The sequence below is a fragment of the Apostichopus japonicus genome, chromosome 12 (assembly GCF_037975245.1).
Source record: "Apostichopus japonicus isolate 1M-3 chromosome 12, ASM3797524v1, whole genome shotgun sequence".
NCBI lineage: Eukaryota > Metazoa > Echinodermata > Holothuroidea > Aspidochirotida > Stichopodidae > Apostichopus > Apostichopus japonicus.
The window spans coordinates 14,066,207-14,089,281 of NC_092572.1; the positions used below are offsets into that span (position 1 = coordinate 14,066,207).

The 23,075-nt window shown below is 34.5% G+C and overlaps 1 protein-coding gene and 1 long non-coding RNA gene across 18 annotated transcripts in view; both read left to right on the forward strand.

Annotated features, from left to right (window-relative positions):
- Positions 1–6,224: 6,224 nt before the first annotated feature.
- Positions 6,225–10,460, forward strand: LOC139977838 (uncharacterized). 2 transcript variants are annotated; one of them, XR_011796710.1, is made up of 6 exons: positions 6,225–6,421; positions 6,609–6,928; positions 7,140–7,421; positions 7,552–7,866; positions 8,583–8,888; positions 10,359–10,460. It is a non-coding gene; the product is annotated as an uncharacterized lncRNA (long non-coding RNA). The 2 variants fall into 2 exon arrangements; XR_011796709.1 differs by lacking the exon at positions 10,359–10,460 and having other exon boundaries at positions 8,583–9,671.
- A 909-nt stretch (positions 10,461–11,369) lies between these two features.
- The window catches only part of LOC139976728 (uncharacterized), a 34,705-nt gene continuing 22,999 nt past the window's right edge, over positions 11,370–23,075 (forward strand). For 2 of the 16 annotated variants that reach the window (XM_071985418.1, XM_071985419.1), the window contains exons 1-8: positions 11,942–12,577; positions 16,132–16,198; positions 18,163–18,474; positions 18,853–19,188; positions 19,422–19,508; positions 19,597–19,630; positions 20,085–20,133; positions 22,414–22,476. In XM_071985418.1, coding sequence (XP_071841519.1) covers positions 12,572–12,577; positions 16,132–16,198; positions 18,163–18,474; positions 18,853–19,188; positions 19,422–19,508; positions 19,597–19,630; positions 20,085–20,133; positions 22,414–22,476 — 954 coding nt within the window. In that variant the 5' untranslated portion in view covers positions 11,942–12,571. Of the gene's footprint in view, positions 11,563–11,644; positions 12,578–16,131; positions 16,199–18,162; positions 18,475–18,852; positions 19,189–19,421; positions 19,509–19,596; positions 19,631–20,084; positions 20,134–22,413; positions 22,477–23,075 lie in introns of those variants that run through there. The other 14 variants (XM_071985412.1, XM_071985411.1, XM_071985416.1 and 11 more) reach the window with 14 other exon arrangements.

Genomic DNA, 23,075 nt, shown 5'->3' on the forward strand with positions numbered 1-23,075 from the left:
TCCGACATCTGTTTATACTGTTTAGCGTTGTGCTTTTTAATAGCTCTATTGAGTTTAATAAATAAAACACAAAGTTTTAATTGAATTTTCATTACTTACAGATGTGCTTAACTATCATGTGTATAAGAAGCATTTGCATTCACATTGCTAACGGACTGTAAAATCTCCGTCATATCTTCACCCCCCTTCTCCACCCCTCCCCTCCAATCCTCTAACACTTCCCAACCGTCCCACCATTTTCCATCCACAAATTAAATAGTTACCTACTTTCTATTTCGATACAATAATCTGACGCATTTGCCAAGCAGTGAATATCTCCCTGTATTCGAAATCGTTGTACGCTGATTTACAGTAGTTATTGTAATCTCTGTGTGAATCGGCTGGCACCATCCTATAACTATGAATATGTGATCGCAGTCACGTTTTAATAACGCCTTCGTCAACCAAAGATCGAAGAACTTATAGTTCTAAGGGTATATGAAACCAACACGAATTATTCTATCAGAGGCGATATATTTAGTTTAATATGTGAGTATCACATATTTCAAACATGATGGATCATTTAAATGCATTATTCAAGCAAAGATCGTTCTTTTCTTATCCATCAATTACAGCTACCCGGAAACAATTACAACATTCATCGTACTTGCATGCGTTCACGCCACCTGAACAGTCAAATATTTATTAGTGCATTGTACATTTTCATTAAGTGTCTTAACTTTCCTTTGTTTAGTGGATGTTAAAATTTAGTTTACCTCCTGTTGCTCTTTATGAACTGGCTTTCCCTTAACTTTCAACACAGAGACAGCCGATTCACAGAGAGATTACATTAACTACTGTAAATCGTAAAATTGTGTACTACAGTAAATACTGGACTGTGCTGACAAATCTAATAAATCGGTAGCATGTGTTATTAGGTTTACAGTAAGAACTGAGGATGTGTGTAATCCCAACCAAACCTAACAACTGGATTTGTTGGAATTACTCATATCCTCATTTCATACTGTAATCATAATAGCACATGCTATCGATGTATAATACGATCCAGTTTTTACTTTGATACAACATTTTGAGATTTACTGTAGTAACTGTATTCTCTGTGTGTATCAAGTGATGGTGCGGCTGTGCGACCCAGGATGTACTTTAGAAATTTGATTGACAAGGTTATAGACGCATTAAGTTTCATGACAATGAAGAAGTGTGGCATAATTTACAATCACGGCAAGTTATAGTTACCTATAATGAGAGTGAAATCAACATATGTTGCTATGCTCTTGTCAATATAGTGAGAGGCTAGGCATAAACATTGGTTTAATCCTGCAAATAGGGATTTTTAATGATGTATAACAATTATTTTTGCAACACGTTTATCACAGAAACATTTTTACATTATAACTATACATTTGATTAACAGCTCAGTGCAATGTACGTTGTCATGCCAACAGCTGTATTAGAACAATACATTGTACCTATATACTATCTATATGTATATATATATATATATATATATATATATATATATATATATATATATATATATATATATATACTATCTAATGTTTACTTATATTTGTAAACAATCATTCATTCATTGTATTCGATAAAACACACGGCATGATTTTGACAAGTTTCTGATTGAAAATCCTAATAAGGCATCCAAACGAATTGAAATAACATGTTGATATTTTATTTAAAATCAATTTAAAATCAAAATCAAAATAAAATAAAGTAAAACTGTTAGCAAACTGCTTATCCACTAGAGAGCCTGTGTAAGAGAATATATAAAAGTAAGTGGGCCTGACGTTTCGATCCTAGCAGGATCATCTTCAAAGACTAAATGACAAGTAACAGTAAAAGAAGGGACAAAAACACACACAGAATACAGACAGGTTAATGAGCATGGTGAACACAAAGATAAGGAATGGAGAGAAGAAAGAAAGTAACCAACAGGGGAAGAGGAGAGGTGGGAGAATGATTTTAAAGAGACGACCTGGGGAATCTAGACTTTAGTGGTATAAAACCTGCACATGTTAATCCTAGGGTGTTAAAAAAAAATGCGAGGCAACGGGCACTAATCAACATGTCAAACTATAGTTTGTGTTGGAGAAAAAAGACATGACGTAATATTTGTTCAAGTCAAACTTTTAATGACATATTGTCATTTTTCTAATGGTAGTTTTAGGATTTTGGTGGAATTTCTATTTTCGAGTCAGTCCATACATTCTTGGGGTTTCCTGTTAGTAGCTTGTGAAAGTACAATCCCGGAAACCATGTATTTAATCGATGTCTAATACAGGTACACGGTTATGCGTTTTCATCATTATGACTTTGCGGCTTTTCTCATAAAATGAGTGAGATCCACTTTTATTTTTATGTTTGTCCTTATTTATCGTTTTTGTTGGGTGCGTTCGTTAAAATCCCGTCTGTGTGTTATTTCAAAGGGTAAAGAAAGACAAGATATAACGATTAAATAGGAATATCCTAAATTAATAGTGTAAATCCAATCTGTGTTCCTTCAACTGTGATTACCGATATATTAAACAAGTACAAAGTATTCAGATACGACCACTGACTAAAATTATATTTTTAGGAAAAAGTCGAGTGCTAAAAACATTATTAAACTAATTTGAAACAACTGTTCCGACATGTAAACTGAATAAACGACCAATTTGATGATATCTTCAGGACAACATGTTTTCAAGCATGAAATATGAAAAGTGATCCGAGTTCGGATGGACTAACAAGAAAGTTTTATCTACCGGTCTGGTGATTGTTAAACTAGATGAGTCGGTCGTTCTCAAAAGCGCTTGAAAAAAGTTACTCTCCGACAGCGAAATATTTAGCTCGATCACTATACTACCTACTACATTTGTGTAACGTGCGCATTGTAACTTCATCGAATTTGGTTTCAAGTTGCTTGTCAAGTTCTGCCCAATACCTTCATACTTGCTATGCTAAATTATGTGGGTGATCTCCAATCTTATCCCGTAAACAGCAAAAGTGAGCTGCAAAATATATAAGGTTCATATGAGAATCGCTGGATTTTGTAAAATAAAGAGGTGTACCCTTTACATGGTTTGACTTGACAATATGAAGACATGTGAGATGGCGGATTTTAAATATGTAAATAAAGTCTCAAAAGGATTTAAGTTGTAACAATCCAGAAGTCTCAGTTCAGATATTGTTCATGGGAGTTGCCGTCATTGCAGGTCTTCGTCACCTCGGAGTACATTCTCTTGGATACGCATTATTTATCCTCTTGTTTCCCGAAGTGGTGTTTAACAAAGTGTGATCAGTATGGTGATGATCTTCGTCTTGGAAGTTGGAGCTTCATATTAAAGGCTTCGTGGTCGAAGCATAACATCAATATCAATGGTGGAGAATGGAAGGGCAAAGTTGTCTTTGTAACGACTGACTCTATAGTAAATAAATAACAAAATCAGCTGGATTTTGCTCTGGAAGTGACTTTGTAATATTTCTATGATCCTAGAGCGGAATACGTTATGCCTTGAGGTATTTGATTCTACAGGAGAATGTAAATTGTATTTTATATGAGCGGGCAAAATGGATCACGTGAAAAGAGGGGGTATTGTTTCCGAGTCTTTCTCGTTCAGAAGGTCCTGTTCCAGAAAGTAGTGACAGAGTTGCCCTTACAGAATCGTCATTCCGAAAGTATTGTGTGCTGCACTGATCACGGTGCAGAGTGCTAGACTTCTTTTACTAGTGTAGAGAAATCAGAAGGAGACATTTGCCCAGCACCGTTGCGTAATGAATGTCACAGACTGTACCACTTTCTCTTTATAATAACGTTTCAGTAGCAGAGCGAATTATCCGATGACAAAACATAACACACCCCAGTCATGAATTCCTTCGCTAGCAGATGAATTCATGACTAAGTTCAGGTTAATTGATGACCAAGTGCCAACACGTGCCGACTAGGTCGTGTTTTATTCAGTGAAGCAAAGTTAAAAATGTTAATGTTACGGTTACTTTTATTTCTATCCATACGAGGTAAACCTGTCGTTATTATTTTTTTTGTTCTCTGGGACAAAATCAAATGTTACGGACTATTAGTAGCAGAAAATGCCACAAAGTCTGAAAGTTTTGCACACTAGCCTAGTACTGTCAAGAAAAGAATTACTTCGGTGTGTAGAATACATTTGGAAAATAACAACGATTTAATCGGTTTATTTAACAAAAAAATACCGGATTGCAATTTTATTCCTCAAAATAAGCTTGACGTTATATTGACTCATTTTTAGTAATACGCATAGTTAATTTATATTATTCCTGTTCCCTTAAGATAAATATAAATGGACAATGACAATTCATCATCCAGTAAGCCAACCATCTCCATCAGATTGCATGGTAAAACAAATGTTTGTTTAAAAAGATGATAACATCACTTCCCTGTAGCCCTGGCTATAGGCGTAAGTACATTAATAGGAGAAAGAAATAAAAACAATCATAAACATTTGCTATTGTTACTAATAAACGTTATAAATCATTAATTACTCTTTTAAAGAACACTTGCGAAAACTTGAAATATTCAACTATTAAGCACTTTAAAGGGGATACGAACATGTCGTTGGGGGTTAATTGTGTATCCTTTGTTAACGGACATGAAAAGGTACTTTAAGTATATACAATGCATATGAACTTCAACGAACAAAAAACAATATAACACACTTATAGAAGTAAATGTTCAATCACAATATTGCTATAATTGAACAATGTTAACCTTAACAAATGCACACTGTTACTACTTTCTTATAAGACAATTGATTGCTTTATTGCCCCACAAAACCATCGTTGATACAGTACCATATTTTCTGTAATTAGAGGAAGTGTTTTAGGCTAACTTGTATCCTCAAACCATATAGATATTGCCCAACAAAACTATTTTGTATACTCATTTCAGTTAGAGCAGTGGTGTTATTTATATGAAGTTAGCTGACTGTTAAGACGGAATGCACCTTCATTCATACCGTGTTATTCCAAGAAGTGGCAGCTCGACACTAGAGCTATGGACTATGATCGCATCCTCCATAACAACAAAATGTAAAAGATTGAATCAAAGTTGTTTAACATCAAAGTGATATTACGTAGAGTGAAACATCATGTTTTGTTAATACATGTAAGCATACAATCCAGCTCTTGACAGCATCATTTTGTCAGCAACACTGAAAAGAGAGCAAGCAAATTTAAATTATTAAAATAAAATGATCAAGACAAGTCTAAAAAACAACTTAATTATATCAAAAAATCAACAAAAGTAAAGGAAATAGAGCATAATAACATATACCTGTGTCATTCCCACATGTACTGTACTGGAGACTAGGGGTTCACTTAATAAACATTTTTTTTAAACATGCTATTAAATAGCTGCTAAATCGCGCCCCTTAGTGAATTTGTGTGCATAATTGGATGGTTCCATATGGTAAAACAATAGCATGGGGACGACTCATTTGCAAATGCGCCCTTTAATACCACTGCCATAACAGTTTCCTGCCTCAGGCATATCAATAGGCTCTCGCGGTAGATCAGGGGAAATTTGAGCTGAGGAAGTGACTTTTCTACGCTCGTTTCTATTGCTAGGCTTGGCGGATTGATGAGGTATCACACGCGCCAATGTTTTAGACTGATAAACTTGAGGGTTACAAAGTGGCCAGCGACTTAAAAGTATTAAGGGCGGATTTTCAAATGTTACTCAAAGGAAGGGATATTCGTCCCCTAAGAACTATCCCCAGGACTGATATCGGGACAATGCCAGTCCCTCAACCCCTCCCCGCCTTCAAGAACCTGTATACATGCTTGTATTGCCGTCGCAAATTACACGTACAACATACATTAAGCATATCCGTCACTGCAAACTAAGGAAACAAAGGGACACAAATGAGGCATTGTCGCTTGTATCAAGTTTGTGTTAATATTTGGGAATTTGTAACTTCCGTTTTAATATATATATATTCATCCAATTTATATGAACTAGCCTGTTATTATACGTGTTATACGTTTGTACTTTGTTATTACGTGCACTCATTTCAAGTCGCTCCCTTTTTTGTATTGTAATTTTACACGTTATTCCTGTTTTGCCTGACAGTAGTGTGTTCACTGCAATATCATCAACGCATGCGCACTATCACATGGTGGAAACTGTATCTAATAAAGTGAGCCTAAGGCAACTGCTTTCATTATTTGTGTAAAGTTCCGTACAAATGACAACACACTTGATTTGATTACCGATTTATTTTCAGTTTTTATTCATAGATTGAACAGAAGGCTATAGGAGAAACTTAGGCCGCAACAAATGCGGAACCGAGAAGCTGATTTATCATCAAAATGTCTTTAAAGTGGAGAAGAGTATATTTACTACGCTTTGTTTTCATAATAGCAGTTGGTTCTACGCTTACGTTAGTTGGTAAGGAAACGAAAATCATTAATACATTTTATAGTGCTTCGTCTCATATTCTTTTTAAAACTTAGGTAATGGAATGGACACAATCGAAGTAAAATAATCAATGGAAACTTACCGTTGATATAATACCACCAAAAGTTGTATATCTTATGATATGATGAGAATATTTCATTCTAACATTTGATTTCAGATTCTTCAAAAATCAAGACGACAGGAGAAAACGAGAGATTGCAACTGGCTTATATTGGTTCCTCGGCAAAGATTATTTGCTCTTTCGAAACATTTCATGAGCATGATGTAGTACAATGGTCACACGGAGAGAAAATGGTAATAACTGACCAACCATTCATAAATGAGGAGGGCAGTATTTATTCAACGGAAAGAATTGAAACCACAGCTTCACTTATAATTAAAAATATTAGGTATCATGACGGAGAAATTACAAGTGTAAACAAATTACAAGCGCAGGAGGACAATGGGTGGTCCATAACTGGCTGTTAATAATACAAGGTGAGATATATCGCATAATGTGCAATCTATAGTTTTCCAAATCTAAACCTCTCCAGTTACTAACATAATTTCAAAAATTAGTGTAAAGTTTAATTAAAGGTTTCATTTAAACTACAACAAAATCACATACACTACAACTCTTTGAGTGATGTTTTCGAACCTATTCCAGTTACTACTTTAAGATTTACAAAGCAGTTTCATTTCTTTTCAGATGGACCATTCTTGGAATCAATTGCAACGGTAATGGAAACTGAATCTATATCGGCGACATGTTGTGTAGAATTTTCACACGCCGTTAATCACGTAAAATATCTTTGGTCGATTGATATTCCAATATTCACAACAAACAGAATCAGCAACACAGTTGCACCCAGAGTTCATATTTGCAGCAATGTGTTAATTGCAGCAAAACGAAGCTATCACAACAAAATGTTGGAATGCACCATAGTAAACGGACTCAATGTTTCCAGCTACAGGCGTGTTAAAGTTATGTGTAAGTAACAGTGTAAAAGGGAAATATTTTTACCGAACATTTTTTCTGCATCTATTTCATCTAGTTCATTCTCGATTTTCATTCATTCTGTCAATGCTTTCATTTTCTTCGTTTCCATTACAACTTACAGACCCCGCCACATCAGTATGGAAATCTCCAACGACTCCATTAATTGTTGAAAATAACACTTACATCAATATAACATGCTTATATGATGGATTTCCGCCTCCTAATATTACATTGCAAAAGTACAATGCTGATTTAAAAATGCGATGGATCAATACAAACTCCTTTCCTGAACCTGTTAGACGAAATGATACACATATCACAGTAACGTTTCTGTACTACTTCTCAAGTGAGAACTCAAGTGAGAGGTTAAGATGCTTTGCTTCAAACAACATGTCAGACATTCAAGGCGACCATGGAGTTCTCGTGGAAGCATTCAGTAAGGATGCTATTCGTTTCGTAAATATGTCTTATTGGAAATTGTTAAAATGGAATGTTAGGTTAGGATGCACTATATAACAAGTTTGCCTAAACACGTGCAGCTTATCAAGGTATATTTACCATGTAGTAACTTAAAGGAAAAATGCAGTCATTATCATTGTCTGAACGTTGTCTTAATATGATAGTATTGCAATAATTTGGGTAGTGTGGGATGTAGGGGTATTTGGTCGTAACGTTACTAAGAGTTATACATAGGGATTGCCTTTATAGCATACGTCGTGAACAAATTCTGAACAAAGCAATGACCTTTGTTGTAGAGTCAAAACCGCCACAATAAGAACAAAGAGAAGTGACAGAACAATACCAAACTGGTAAATACATGCTCGAAACGAGTTTTATATTCTGATACCCCCTCCCCCTCTCACTCTCTCTCTCTCAAAGTATAAAACTAACTTTGAAAAGTTGCAGAGTTGCAGACTATCATATGAATCACATATATTAGCTAAGGGTTTTAGCTTCTTTACAATTAAACAAACATTAAGCAAGAAATATCTACGAATAAAATCACAGCATTTGTGTATCTAGCTTAGCCTGTGTTCAACAAGTCAAATAAATGTTTGAACAGCCAATTCCTTCGTGTCACGAATGCTTTGCAACAGTAATAAGTTCTATTTACTAACGTATTTAAGCCTGGCTTTTCTTAACATTATTCAGTCTCGGCAGAGGTCTTGATATTGTCCGGGTAACTGTACAGCAATATAGGTGATAACGTAACGATCACTTGTGCTAGCTATGGACGTCCAATGCCAGACGTTTACCTACAGAATAATGTTGTTGGCCATTGGGAAACAATGAATGATGTGTCACCTATTATAAATAATGCTACCACCAATCCACTCCATCTCATATGGGAATTTCGTCTGGTAGTGAACAGTGCTGATACGGGAGAGTACAGATGTCACGCTAATAATACAATAGACACTTTTGATGATAGTAGTGCTTCACCTGTAAAAATTTCAAGTAAGTAATGGTTATTTGCACAATGGTCCTTTTCAATATATGAAGTGCATTTCTCCAATGTATAATCTGCATATTGAAACATCTTTATAAATTGTCTCGTCAGCCAGTCCGCATAATCTCGAAAGGCTCTTCAAAGCACAACTTTGTTTATATGTTCAAAGAATATCCCAAGAAGAGCTTCCAATTGAATTCAATTAAGGAGACACACTACAGCTTTAATGCTAAGAAAGAAGTATCGTTGGAATAAAATATCTTCAACAGGGTATCATTACAAATTACCAGCCCTGAAAGTCTACATCAGCATGTTACACATACATTTATTTATATTTGGTATTAACATTAAACCAATCTCGATCATCCAAGTCTCATCGAAATCAACTTTTTCCTTGCTTTCTCCGTTTGTTTCACACTTAAACAAAACATACACCTTTGTGGCATTGCACCCTCGTTTTCGCTTAAGCGTCGTAAAAATAACTGCTTGATCACTATCATTATTACTAAGCACTTGTATCATGAACTGTATTTTACATAGGTTGAATTGATCACACCCTCTGTATAGCAAATGTGGATTATATTATAGTACAACTTATATATTATTTAAATAGAAGTTCTAAATAAGCAATATGCAAGTATTGTGATCCCAAACTACTGTTACTTCTTCGCGTACACAACTCTATTAAACAGATCAAATATCTTGTCAAATGATTGACGGAATGTCTAGGGACTACTACAGTACAAAAAATACATAGCACGTTGTTATTTCTTTAACATACTCCCACGACCGCCACAACGATCTGACTGTTTATTCTGAATAATACTAGGCTGGCATTCATTATCTTGGTTTACTCGTTACGAGTTCGGTATTTGGTTTAAATTCTAAAACTTATACCACAGACTACATACTTTCTAATAGTATTTTACGCAAACTGTCAAGTATCACGTGATCAAATTAGCTCCATGTCAACCTGTGCACTTATCAAAAGTCTGTAGTTGTGTATATTTCAAGTCAAGGAAAGTTTATTGATTAAAAACTTTGCTTTGTACATAACTAATGAGACAATAACTTAAAGTTGTGCACTCACGAGGATGTCCTGTGGTGAGTTACATTGTTTGTATGATTGTTTATTATTACATATACACACACATTCGAGGATGAGATCTGCAATTACATCAAATGCCTACTTGTTTTTTCTTTTCTTTTCTAAATGGATACAGAAATAGTCTTCCATTCAAGCACACGTGTAAGCTATCTATTGCACTGAAGTTTCAATCAGGAAGATGAGCTTAAATTACGTAAGAAGTTCAGGCAGTAAAGTATTAATTTTACCAAACCTGTTAAAATATTACAAACCAAATAACTTCCGGACAGTTCCTATTTGGGCTGTAAGAATTATGTTAATCAAAATTTGGAGCCCTGTCAGCATATATTGTATATTTGATATGCATTTTTTTAATTTGTCTTTCGCACAGTCAGCTTGTCCATGTTTATCCAGAAAAATATCCAAAAAGCTGTCAACCTACTCATCGGTGTACTAGTCATCTTTATTGTAATAGCAGCGACTATTTATCAAAGTAAGAATATTATTTTGATCGTTTTACGACTGAGTCTTGTAAGAGGAGGATAAGTTAGTTTATCTAAAGCCAAGTTAGCTGTTACAGTTGGCACTCGGATACGTTATCTGCTAGTGTCACTTCGTAACAATAAAATGTTTGTTATTGCGCATACGTGAGAGCAATTTTCGTGCTTTAGTGACTTGAAATAACCCGTTGGTGATATTCTGATCAAATCCATAGCAAACATATTTTGAAATATAGACATAAAAATCATAAAATTATTTATTTTCTTACTATTTATAAATTTGCTTCATCATGATCATTCTGTTATTTTATATTTTATGGCTGATATAATGCTGAACAACACTTCCGTTTCAAAAGATGGTTGTAACGTTGTGATAGTATTGTAAACTTTTGTGATGCTGTTTACATGCAACATTTTTGAAACGACTCAATAACTTAATTTAAACCTTATTAAAAAAAATCTTCCAAAGCATATACTTAGTTATCAATCAAATACTAATCGGTCCGCTATCACTTGTGATGGTATGAAATACACGGGACATTTTTTATGATGCTTTGTTCACCAGAAAACCTTTATATAATGCTATTGCAACGGTCTCACTAAATGAGTGTACACTTGTATGGTATCATGTTTGTACAATATATGCTAATTTATGATTTTTATGCTAATTTAAAAATTCTCAATCGAAAAATATAGTTTCTCAGTGTTATGAAGTGACTGTTGAAATATGAAAATGTACAACACATAAGAGACTTCGGTCAGCTTGCGGCTTTGATAAGCCAATTTGGCTACAGTTTGCGAGTTCATGCTTGCAGGAGGATCTTAAATACATACATATATATACACGCACACACACACACACCCACACATACAAACACACGCATACGTACATAAATACATACATGTTAAACTGTTGGTCTAGTGATTTCGAGTTGGCAGATTGTTTTTGCATAGACTGGTCTTGGGCAATACCCTTTCAATCGAACATTTCGACTCACCGTTTGAGGTCAATCTTTGGAGTCTTGCGGTATTTTCTTGGTTGAGGATTCACACTTTTATGATAAGCCTCTATACTTGATTATATACGATCGGACGGTAATTATCTATATAATTTTTAGGACAATATGCTTGAGTTCATGCACTGTCGTTCCAAAATTAGTCTAACGTTAGCCTTAAAATAAACCATGTGAAATTTGTATCGTGTAGTCACTTTACGTAAATGCGTTGCGTACACGTAGGACTCAGGATAGTGTTTCAATACAAATTTAGCTTAGACTAAGGTCAGTGAATTATTTTATACTGGAATGCTTTAAAGATTACACAAACTGTTGGCTGTTAACCAAGCTTACCAGTTAAAAAGAATGATCTTTAAGTTCTACTAAACATGTAAGCACCAAGATGTAGCGAAATGAGTTTGCATTGGTAAGGAGAAATGGACAATTCACACAGTTTAAGGGACTATGGTCTAATGACTATGTTCTACCCATAACGAGCCAGATTGAAACCGATATACCCCAGTGTAACGTAATATTTCCCGTAACATTCCCTTGTTTACTTCAATAATTTTTAGTTTTCATAGCCTAATTATCTAGAAGGTATTTCTGCAAAAATCCTTATCATAATTTCTTGTCAAAAGAACACTTATGTGCCCGCTGTTTATGACTGTCAAATTATGATATTACAAAATATACACCGTTTGTAAGTAACGGCTCATAGCACCCACGGATATTAAGAATGATTTAAGTCTAGAGTACAAACTGACTCGGCCACGCCATAGCGTATGGAACAAAAACATAGTACTAATATAATTATTATAATCCCAACATAACATCAGTAGCAAAAGATGTGGCATCTAGTAGGTATTTAGTTTCGATTCAGGCTGGCTGTTTATTCAGTGCTGTATTAGGAACCGTTGTTCCTTGTATCTGGATTATACATCTCTATACTACATGTGATATTTCGTTTATTGTGATGTAGTCTATGCCTTTTATATTTTAATGTCAGTTATATTTTTGGCACCAAATCAGTCTTTATGGTTCAAGAAATGTTTTTTTAACTACTTAGTGGAGTTTCATGAGAATATCATTTTGGAATAGCTTTTTCTATGGAGGTGGGTATAATTTCACTGTACTCAAAGCATTGTAACCAAATACAGAATGTTGAACCCGAACCTTCGTTTCATTATTTTGATAAAACCTACATTCTTAGGATAACAGATCATACTTTCGCTAAGGTATTTGTAAATATTCTAAAAAAAAAACTATTATTAATTGCTTACCCTTGTAACCTTCGAAATACTGTAAACCCATCTAAGTGAGTGGTTCCTGTGACTAGGAACAGTTATCGACTGAAAAAGTGTTTGTCTTTTCTGTTTTAGAGTTACACTTTTTCTTAGTTACACAATTCTTAGTATCCACATGTTTAGGCAGAAGAAGGTATGTAGTGTCATTATCCGGAGGTGACTATCTCTTTGGCCATTTATACATAACGATGACATTATGTACAACAAGTGATTACTTAAATAATAATGGTGGTCTGGGGTTGGAGGTGATAATTTGTGTCAATAATGGGGTTGAAAGTGGTTTTGTAAAGTAATGAAAATGAGCTCTCGATGTGGCACATTGTTCTAGTTGGGGAGAGGGATGAGGGAACGAGTTGGAAACTTGGTTGAGTGATCTAATTTGCTAGTTATCTCATCAAAGTGTCGAATAATAGCCAATAAAATAGGCCACTAACTAACCTGTTATTACTATTAGCTTGTAAACTTTTTTAACTTGAGTTTTATATGGGGGGGGGGGGGGGCGGTGGGGCATGGGGAACTGGAGTTGTGGTGTGTATGAGGAGCTGTTGATATGGTATTCACACCTTCAAACGGTGAATAATAAAATGCCATCAAGACCTAGCATGGATATGGTGTATAAAAACTTTGCGGTTGTCAAACTATATGAAGCAGAAATTGAAAAGTACAGGTGACTTATTCTAACACACAGCGTCACACTATATTTGCACACCCTAATAATGGTATGGCAGGCAATCATAGTATATTGTAGTCATACTTGTTACATACGTGAATAACAGACTGAACCGTGGAACGATTCTTTTCTTTTGTCCCGATTCTTGCTGTTTACTCAAACCTTGATATATAGCCGACCTAGTTCTTTTCATCATTTGATGAGCGAACAAAAAAGGTTAACAGTTAGCAGGTCGGGCTTTAAATTACCAAACAGAGCGTGACAGATCGGGTATGAGAATGGGTTTCAGTTTCCTTTAGAAATTTTCAGAGTAAAAAAGATAAACAAAAAACAAAACAACTTTAAAATCCGTGTGAAGTCGTAATGGTTGAAATAATCGATAGGGATTCTCAGTTGAAAGTATGAACGTGTCCTCCATTGACGCGGGTTGAGGGTGCCCCGGAGAGAAGGGGGGGTGGGTAAGCATTATGGGAAACAGGTGTTTGTTGATGTAGAAGGAGGAGGGGGTGGTCACTTAGTATAGGAAAATGTTGGCTTAAATAATAAAATAAAACATTCAGAGATAATGAGAAATGGCTGATTAGGTCTGGGAAATAATTGGTTGGGATGGGGGGGGGGGGGGGGAGGAGGGGGCAGAGATAAAGGGAATCACGGTGTCATTACCTAAAAAGGTATGGGGAATGGAGGAGTGTACAACCCAAGTGGTATTATGATTGCTTATTAAGGCCGAGGAGTTGGTAGCATGGAGATTCATACACATCACAATTGCATGAAAATATTTCACCGGCGGAGAAAGAAGGGAATGGGTGAATTCTCTCATTCCCCCATCTTTGATCAGCTTGTAAGCTAATGGTGTAAAAACGGTTTAACAAAATAGAGCAATTCCTGGATCAAAGATCTTGATGAAATTTGTATCCGCATTGAAAGTAATTTTAGTGACATGACTGATCATTATTTAATCGTCTAGCATATTTCTAGTCAAAACGAATATTCTTATCAATATAATAAAGACAAAATAAAGACAAAATAATAATCGGATTAACCAAAACAATTGACAAAACAACGTTTCTTTTTATCCTTTTATTTGTAACTCAAGTTTCTTGAATTCATTTTCGAACAAAATGAATTGTTTTTCTTATAACTTAACAATTACCGGAAGTGAAAATAATAGGCACAAGTTTAGAACTAATAAAATGAGCAAATTGTCTTAATACAATAGATAGAAAGGTTACACATGGCAGCCTCGTTCTTTTTTTTTATTCTTTAAGAAATAACTATTCCTTTTAATTTATTAATTACCACATTGAAACGATATCTTATGTCATGCAATCACACATAAACACAAAGTTTTATAACATCATTTATTGTTTTTTTATGTCAGTTCACTTCCGACCAAGATACAAATGTGATTGAACAATAAAAACAGCAAAGAGAAAGAAAGAAAATATGTAATATAATAAAATGAAATAAGAAGAGCATCGTTTAGTAAAATGTTCGTCGTGACCATGGTGGGCTTACAATGGAGTATTGTATGAATTTAATACAATGAAGAAATACATTGACAAGGCATACCTGGTTATTATGCAAGTATAATACGACACATTGAAAGGAAATATAACATTTTCTTAGTTACACAATTCTTAGTGTCCACATGTTTAAGCAAAAGAAGGTAAGTAGTGTCATTATCCGAAAGTGACTTTCTCGTTGGCCATTTACACATAACGATGAAATTATGTACTACAAGTGATTACTTAAATAATAACTTTAGAACAGGTGACAAAGGCATACTTTCCCAGTGTGCGCTTGATGAACTATATATGGCTGAACATTAGTGGGATGGGTGGAGTAAGGACTTGTTGATATTGTTTTGAGATAACGTGATGTTTGGACTTAATGTTAGATGACCAAACCAAACATTGATCTTAGAACGTCCTTAAAAAAATTACAAACGTACCGCTAAAGTAGTTTGCAAATGACAATATTGTGCTTTGTTTATAGTTTACCAACTAATTTACATTGTCAGTTAAGACTAGCCAGAACGGATCATTTCTTTATGTAAAATTTAGCCAATGAAAGGAATATATGTTCGTGATGTTTCTTCTGCACATAAACATTGCAGGTGCGATAACTATTTCAGATTGAACGTCAATACCTTATGGCTTCATATGGTATCAAATATGTTTGGTAATTACCCGAACACTTGTAATTAATTGATAAAACATTATTTTCAATTTATAAATGAAAACAGGTTGTAACACTTTCTTCATTTAGACCAATGCACGTGTTTGCTTGTTAAATCTAAAACCGAAAGATTTTGTTTCACATCAAGAAAGCGTAGTTTATTTGTTAAAGTAAGAATTTGTAATTGGCTCGGGGTAAATATACATACGTTCTTCGGTTTATAATGTATTATACAGTTAAATAATGCAGACGATTTATCATAAGTAAACTGGACTTTATCAGTAAAGGAAGATGCGAAATCTTTCATCAACACATGCGATTACCATATAATGATGATTAAGTGAAAGAAGCTGTAACCTTGGGTTGTGCTTACACCACATTAAGCAAACGAGGCTGTAGGCTTGCTTGTGTTTACACCACATTAAGCAAACGGAGCTGTAGGCTTGTTTGTGTTTATACAACTATTGTATTTGATGGCATTTAACGTATCATATGTTTTTTTCCGTTGCAGCACGCCAACACGATGAACCTTTTTGGCATTTCTTTCATTTTGGTCAGCTGCCTTTCAAGTCTGTGTGGTAAGCCGTTGATTTCTTCAAAGAAAACATCATCTGAATGTGCAATTGTTTCGAACGTGGCTCAATATGGTTGAATTCTTAGCATTTATTTCATTTAATTTCATTATCTAGTTTTTTAGTTCGATCATGATGACCTTGGCCTATACGTATATTGGATAATATCACGGATATTAATCGACTGATCAAACCGATTCACACTGAGATTACAGTAACTACCGTAAATCTAATAGTTTTGTGCCACATTAAAGACTAGACCGTGATGATAAATCGGTAGCATGTGTTATGAAGATTACAGTAAGAACGTTTGATATGTGCAGTCCCAACAAATGATTTAACTTGATTTCAGTAATTTGTAAACAAATTCTAAAAGAAATATACGCAGCAAAATCGTAGATACACTACTTTATGCAGTATATTCAGTTTAGATGAAGATGGATGTACCAGTAGCTTTATTGACATACTAAAAAGGTGTCCCCCCAGTGGAGATATTTGCAATACAATACAATAAGGACTTTAGACCCTAGACAATACAATAACGTATCGGCTTCTATAGGAAAAAAAAGGAGTGTGAAAGAAAAACTGTACATTTGAATGGACTTACGTCAATTCAGAGATTCTCGCATTACAAGAATGTGATATTACATTAAGCACATCAGACGATTAAACCAGCCTAATCTATGTGTGAAAAGATAATTAATGAGACGTTGTGCTTGGTTGTGACAACACTCGTAAAACTTCATATTGTGATGACAATTTAGGCTCGTTTCAATGAGTTACAAACTCGTTTCGTATATTTGTTTTACTACAACATCAAATAGGACACTGTACAAAAAATATGAACAGCAATGAGGGAAGTGAAACTCAACCCCCCCCCCTCCCCACCAAACAAAACAGAGGGTCTCGTCGAAGAGTTTTTAAATAAATGAAAAAAAAAGTCCGAAATACATAGATAAAACAATGAATAGGAATTAAAGGAAAAGTAAACAAAGCAAAACAAAAAGAATGAAATAATACGGATCCCGACAACAATACCCCACCTACCATCACAAACCATACCCCCGATCTACCCCCAGCCCTACCCACGATCAACCCGAGAACCGCCCTTTTCCCCCTAAAGATACAAACTGATAGAACACTGGAGTTGAAAGCTATACAAATGTGCATGTTATTTAATAACACCGCTAGAGTTTAGAGTATTAACGAGTAGAAATTTAGCCACATTTGTAGATGCTACGATGGCCAAACTTGGAAGTTGAACATGTCAACTTATTTTTATCTAATTTTTCAAGTTCGAACATCTTCCCTCGGTTCTTAGGATATGCGACTTGTTAATCGGAATGTAAACTGTACAAATCAAAACCTTCGACCTGATCCTTGAAATTGCGTCTGCCTCCCCTCCCCCTTATTCCAACAGAAGAAGTAACATTATGTTTTTTTAGCAATATATTGCATAATACTTCACTATAGAACTAAGTTATTGTTTAAAAGTGCCTCAGACAGCAACATTTCATAAGAAGAACTTTCCCAGATTCCCTCCTTAAAGAGGAGTTTACTGCAATAATCTAATGATCACCCAGCTTTCTTAATAAAATCGTTGATCCGCCGGTGATAGTGCGCAATAATCACGCTGGTGATATCCCTTGTTTTGAACTGCACCCCTTAACCCCTCCCTAGCCCAAGACCCTCAACTTCTGAATTCTTCAAAGAGGCTCTGCTAAGTACTATATTTCTATAGCTAATGATCAACGCTTCAATACACAGATCCTCTACACAGTGGTCTTTTCAGCAATATCACACTGCGTTTTCATATTACTTAGATTTGAGTTAAATAACTACTTGTTTTGGTATCCATGAAAGCAATGGTGAATACAAAAGGTCTCATCATTCAGATTTAGCAGGGAAAATATTACATCTGAATCATGTATTCAAAAACCAAATAAAACTTGTACATGCATTTAATCTAGTTCAACCAGCTCTTGCAAACTGGCCAGTATTCTCCATCGAGAAAGGTGAAACAGCAGTGGTGCCGTGTGTACCAAAAGGCGATGAGACGGCTTACTTCTGGAGTAAAGGAGAAGATTTTGCAACTAGTCAGAGCGTAGCATCAAGAGTGCTTGGCATCCCTAGCTCTGATTCGAAGAAATATTTAGTCAATGAGGATGGTAGTCTCGTCATTTACAATGTTACCCTAGCAGAAGGGGGAAGATATCATTGCAGAATTGTATCAGAAAATACCAACTGTCGCGGGGCTGTGTCAGTTGAGGTCACGGTGAATGGTAAGTAATGGTGTAAATCATGTGTACTGTGTACCACAGTACTGTAACTCTTAGGTAAATATTGGAAACATGTTTGGAAATATCTTTCTATGTACACAATGAACATCATATCATAATAACCTTGTAAATAATTCATCCCACATTGTTTTGTGAGTTGTGGGTTTGTATGAACTGACTGCTGGTTGCACGGAGAATGCTCACAAAGCAATGTGGTTGGTAGCGTACAATTTTAAAAACTATTTTTGCTCTAACTGATTGTTACGTAAGTGTTGTGTGACTCATTCAGTACTTTCCAAAATTGCAACAAACCTTCCATCATTGATTTTCTGTTGCATTTGTTATGTTCTTACATAACAATACATACATACTGTTTTTCAGAATTCACATTCGGAATCGAACAGTGTGAACCAAGTGAAAGTTGCACACTTCAAGTTGAGCCCTCTAAGGAAACGAAATTAACTTGTACGGCAAAAGGTGGCCCATCATCGTTATCTTTGAAATGGTTTAATGGTTCCAAAGAGATTGATTCTGTATCTAGTGAGCCTCCCTTGAATGAAGAATCCAGTACAATATCAGAAACAATTACGGTGCCGAATGAGTTTGGATTACCTCTGACATGTGAAGCTGTTGTTAGTGAAGATGGACAAGCATGTGCAAGACTTGCCCATGTCAGACTGGACAAAACAGATACAGCTAAAGAACAAACAGATGCAGGTAAACTAAGAGCGTATCAATCCATCGGTCAATCACCTCCCTAGATCCATCCAGTCATATGTCTGTCCGTCCAAAATGTTTATCCGGCCTTGCACCGATTCATCCAGCCAAACAACTTACCTTTTTTACTTGTTTGTATTTTCAGTTTATGTAAACGTGTATATCATATGTTTTCTATTTATGGTTCTTAATGCAATGAGTCGATCGAACAAAAATGCTTTTTTTTTCTACAGATAAGTCGTCAGCCAGGTGGATCATCCCGCTCGTTCTGCTTATAGTTGCAATCGTGGTCATTGTTTTCCTACTGATCTATATATACGGTATGTAAAGTAAACTACCAAAACTTACAAATAACTTTCACGATTTTAATTTTTACTAATTAATTTGCATGTTATTTCTTCATTTTAGCAAAAAGGGAAAAGTATGCACAAACGAAAGAAAGGTAAGACTTCATTTGTTGCAAGTTTATTCGCTACATAATTAAAGTTATTTTTTTTTAAGTTGCTCAAGTGTTTTGAATCATTCATGAAACATAATGTCATCAAGAAATTAAAATCTAAAGCAGTTTTGTTGGTTGGCAAAAGAGATGGCATTATTCGATATAATGCATTAGTTTAATAAATGATTTTTTACGTTTAAGAAATTAGTAGCGCATTTATTTCACTTCAAACAAGTAACAATATAAAGGATCATATAAAGGTATTAAGTTTTTAACTAGTTAAAGCAACGCATTTTGGGCAGTAATATCATTGTGTGAACGGTTAGAATTATTACCCTCAATAATTATCTGGTTAAGCAATGATATCCTTATAATAATGGATAAAATGAAAAAGCTTCTTCGTGACTGAGATGGATAAGTAAGCATGATGTTTTCCATTATATATCTTCAACACCAGGACAAGTGAACAGGAAAGACTACTTGAAAAAGAAAAGACAAGTCTTCAGGTTTGTCAATAAGTTAACATTAACGTTTACGTTTATGTCATGAATTTTTTAGCATTTTGTTCCTTTCAGAAACACATTACACAGTGGACCCCTCAACAACTTTTGACCAAGATCATGTGTAGTGTTACTCAATTGGTGTTGATATTAGATCAAGTTATTTGGTATCTCATGTTTAGGCTCCTTTGTAAAAATTTGGATGGTATTGAATTAGTAACAACGCTATCTTATACTTCTCATTCTTTGTTTAAGTTTCAATAGTTTTATCATTGTCACAATCCATACTATGCCAATGTAATTGATTGTTTGTTGACAAGCCTTAATAATCGGGAAATGAATATGTGTGATCTTTATATGACATGCTCCCTTTTGCTAAATTCGCAAAGCAGTTATATGAGGATATATGTAGAACACCCGCCCAAAAATTTATGATAATGAAAGATGTTCTTATTTTCTATGTTTTGATATTTTAATGACGACTTCAGCAGACATGAAACTCAAATTATGAATTAATTGAACTTGTTTACTAAAATTGGGTCGGTTTTGACCTAAGTGTCTCTCAAATGAATTATTGAACAACCATAAACCGTTCATTTTTATGAAAACAAATAATCGAAACCTTTATTAAAAAAAAAAAATACAATGTCAACGACGCTTAGCACTTGGTGTTTGATCTGAGAAGGTCAAGAAGGGAACATTGTGTAAACATTTATTCAACCATGTGTAAAGAAATATTCACAAGAGATGTTAAAATACAACCAGTCCTTAACGATTAAAACAGAACCGAACGATTGTAGGCAAGCAGCAAATGTTAACAGTGTACAGTAATATCCTAGTAAATATCGTGTGTAACTAAACGTCAGAAATCATATATTTTATTACCTTGAATGTAGGTTTTGATTTGCTTTAGACAATATCAAATTGAGCAGATACGACGTCCAACGTACAAGATGGTCTAATTAAGAGCTTAATTAAATAATGAATCAAACTTCAGAAAGAATTGTTTAGAAGACAATGTAAAATCCGAACATCCCTGGTGATGTTCATTCAATTATTAATTAGTTTTTATTAGTTTTAATTTTTCAATTAACTTTAAATCAAAGAGGAGAAGAATTTCTTTATTACAATGTTACATTAGGAGGTTACAGGTAGTGCATCCAGAAAATGATGGAACATTTATTAATTTCTTCACTGTCCTATTATATACGTATAATATAACAATTACTTGGAGATAATCAACATTCATAACAATAGAGCAAACAACTGAAATCGAAGAAAAGAGGAAGACAATTTCAATGTGATATTGAATTTTCTAATGTCTAAACTTTCACGTAAATGGGTATAAGTAAGTTCCTCTAGCAAAACTGTGGATTTCAATAGTATCACGAATAATAGAAATAAACATTAAGATTAACGAATGAATTGGAATATGGAGAGTGAAGAAGAAATAAGTCTGCAAACGAAAGATTAGACGAAGGGACAAAGACTTTACAATTTTTTTGGGATTATTTATCAATGTTTAATCTAAAAACCTTAATAAAAATCTTCCCTTTCGCTAATGAAAGTCGGAAGCAGTGATATTCAATTTAAGAGACAATCCAAACCAAAACAGAGGCTCATTGACAACTAGCTTCTTTAATTCTTATTTGTTAAAACAGCTTCTCAGATTTGCACTTTGTGAAATATTTTGTAACGAAATCAATTGTTATATATAACTTAACTTATATAGAACAGCCGTAAATGACCCGACATTTTTCTTATTAAGTGATTAATTGAAGAGGTAAATCCACAAAACTAAATCAAATATTCGAATAGACAACAGAACTAGGAACGATCTGACTGAGAAGGAAACGACGGTATTTAATTCACTTGAATTAACGGTATAACGATAGTGTTAAGAAATTTTACTCGTAATAACCATAAGACATGGCAAAAACTTGAGTCAATGAGGTATTCTTTTGAAGATAAAGTTGTATTTTTTTCATTGATATTATGATGTTGCTATTTGCACTAGCGTATTTGAATCAGCATAGTTATATATTACAGTAACGGTTAATTTGAAATTATTTTTGCGTTACGAATGATAATATTCCCAGTATATCAAACAATATTTTTTTTTTAGCATAATTGAAAATTCAATTGTTATAGCTTGATGAAGAAGACAATTTATAGAAGATGTTATTGCAAATTGTGTGTATGGCTTCAAAATTATTCTCGCAATTATGGAATTTCTGTTGAAAGTATTGATGTTTTGTTCGTATTCATTCCTATAACTACGAGTAGACAAAAACAGAAGAACTTAATACCGTTCAGAGAGAACTGGCTGAAAAGGAGAAAACACTAAAGGTATTTACGTGTTAGTAATTCATTGAAGAATGCAATTGGTAAACTTAAATGAATTACGAGAAATCAACTGACACATGATTTATTTACTTCTTTTATTTCATACAACATGAAAAAATTCCGTCCATGTGTAAAATTAGTAATGTTTTTGTTAAGCATATAACATATAATTGCATCAAATTTCTTTGATTTTCTTATGTTTAATAATACAATATGACAATGGGTAAAAGTAAGTTGGCCTGACGTTTCGATCCTAGCAGGATCTTCGTCAAAGGGTAAATGACAAGTAACAGTAACAGAAGGGACAAAAACATGCACAAAATACATACATGTTAATGAGCATGGTGAACACAAAGAGATGGATGAAAGGGGATTAGTAGACAAGGGATGGAGAGAAGAAAGAAAGAAAGAAACCAACAGGGTAAGAGGAGAGGTAGGAGATAAACAGTGGAGGGACAAAGAGAGGATTAAGGGAAGGGGTAGGTAATAAACTGGAGAAGGACAAAGACAGAAAGGTGTGGGGAAAAAAGATGGAAGAGAGCTATGAGAAGAGTAGTTAAAGGGGTGTGGAGAACAAGGGAAGAAGGCGGGGGGGGGGGCAG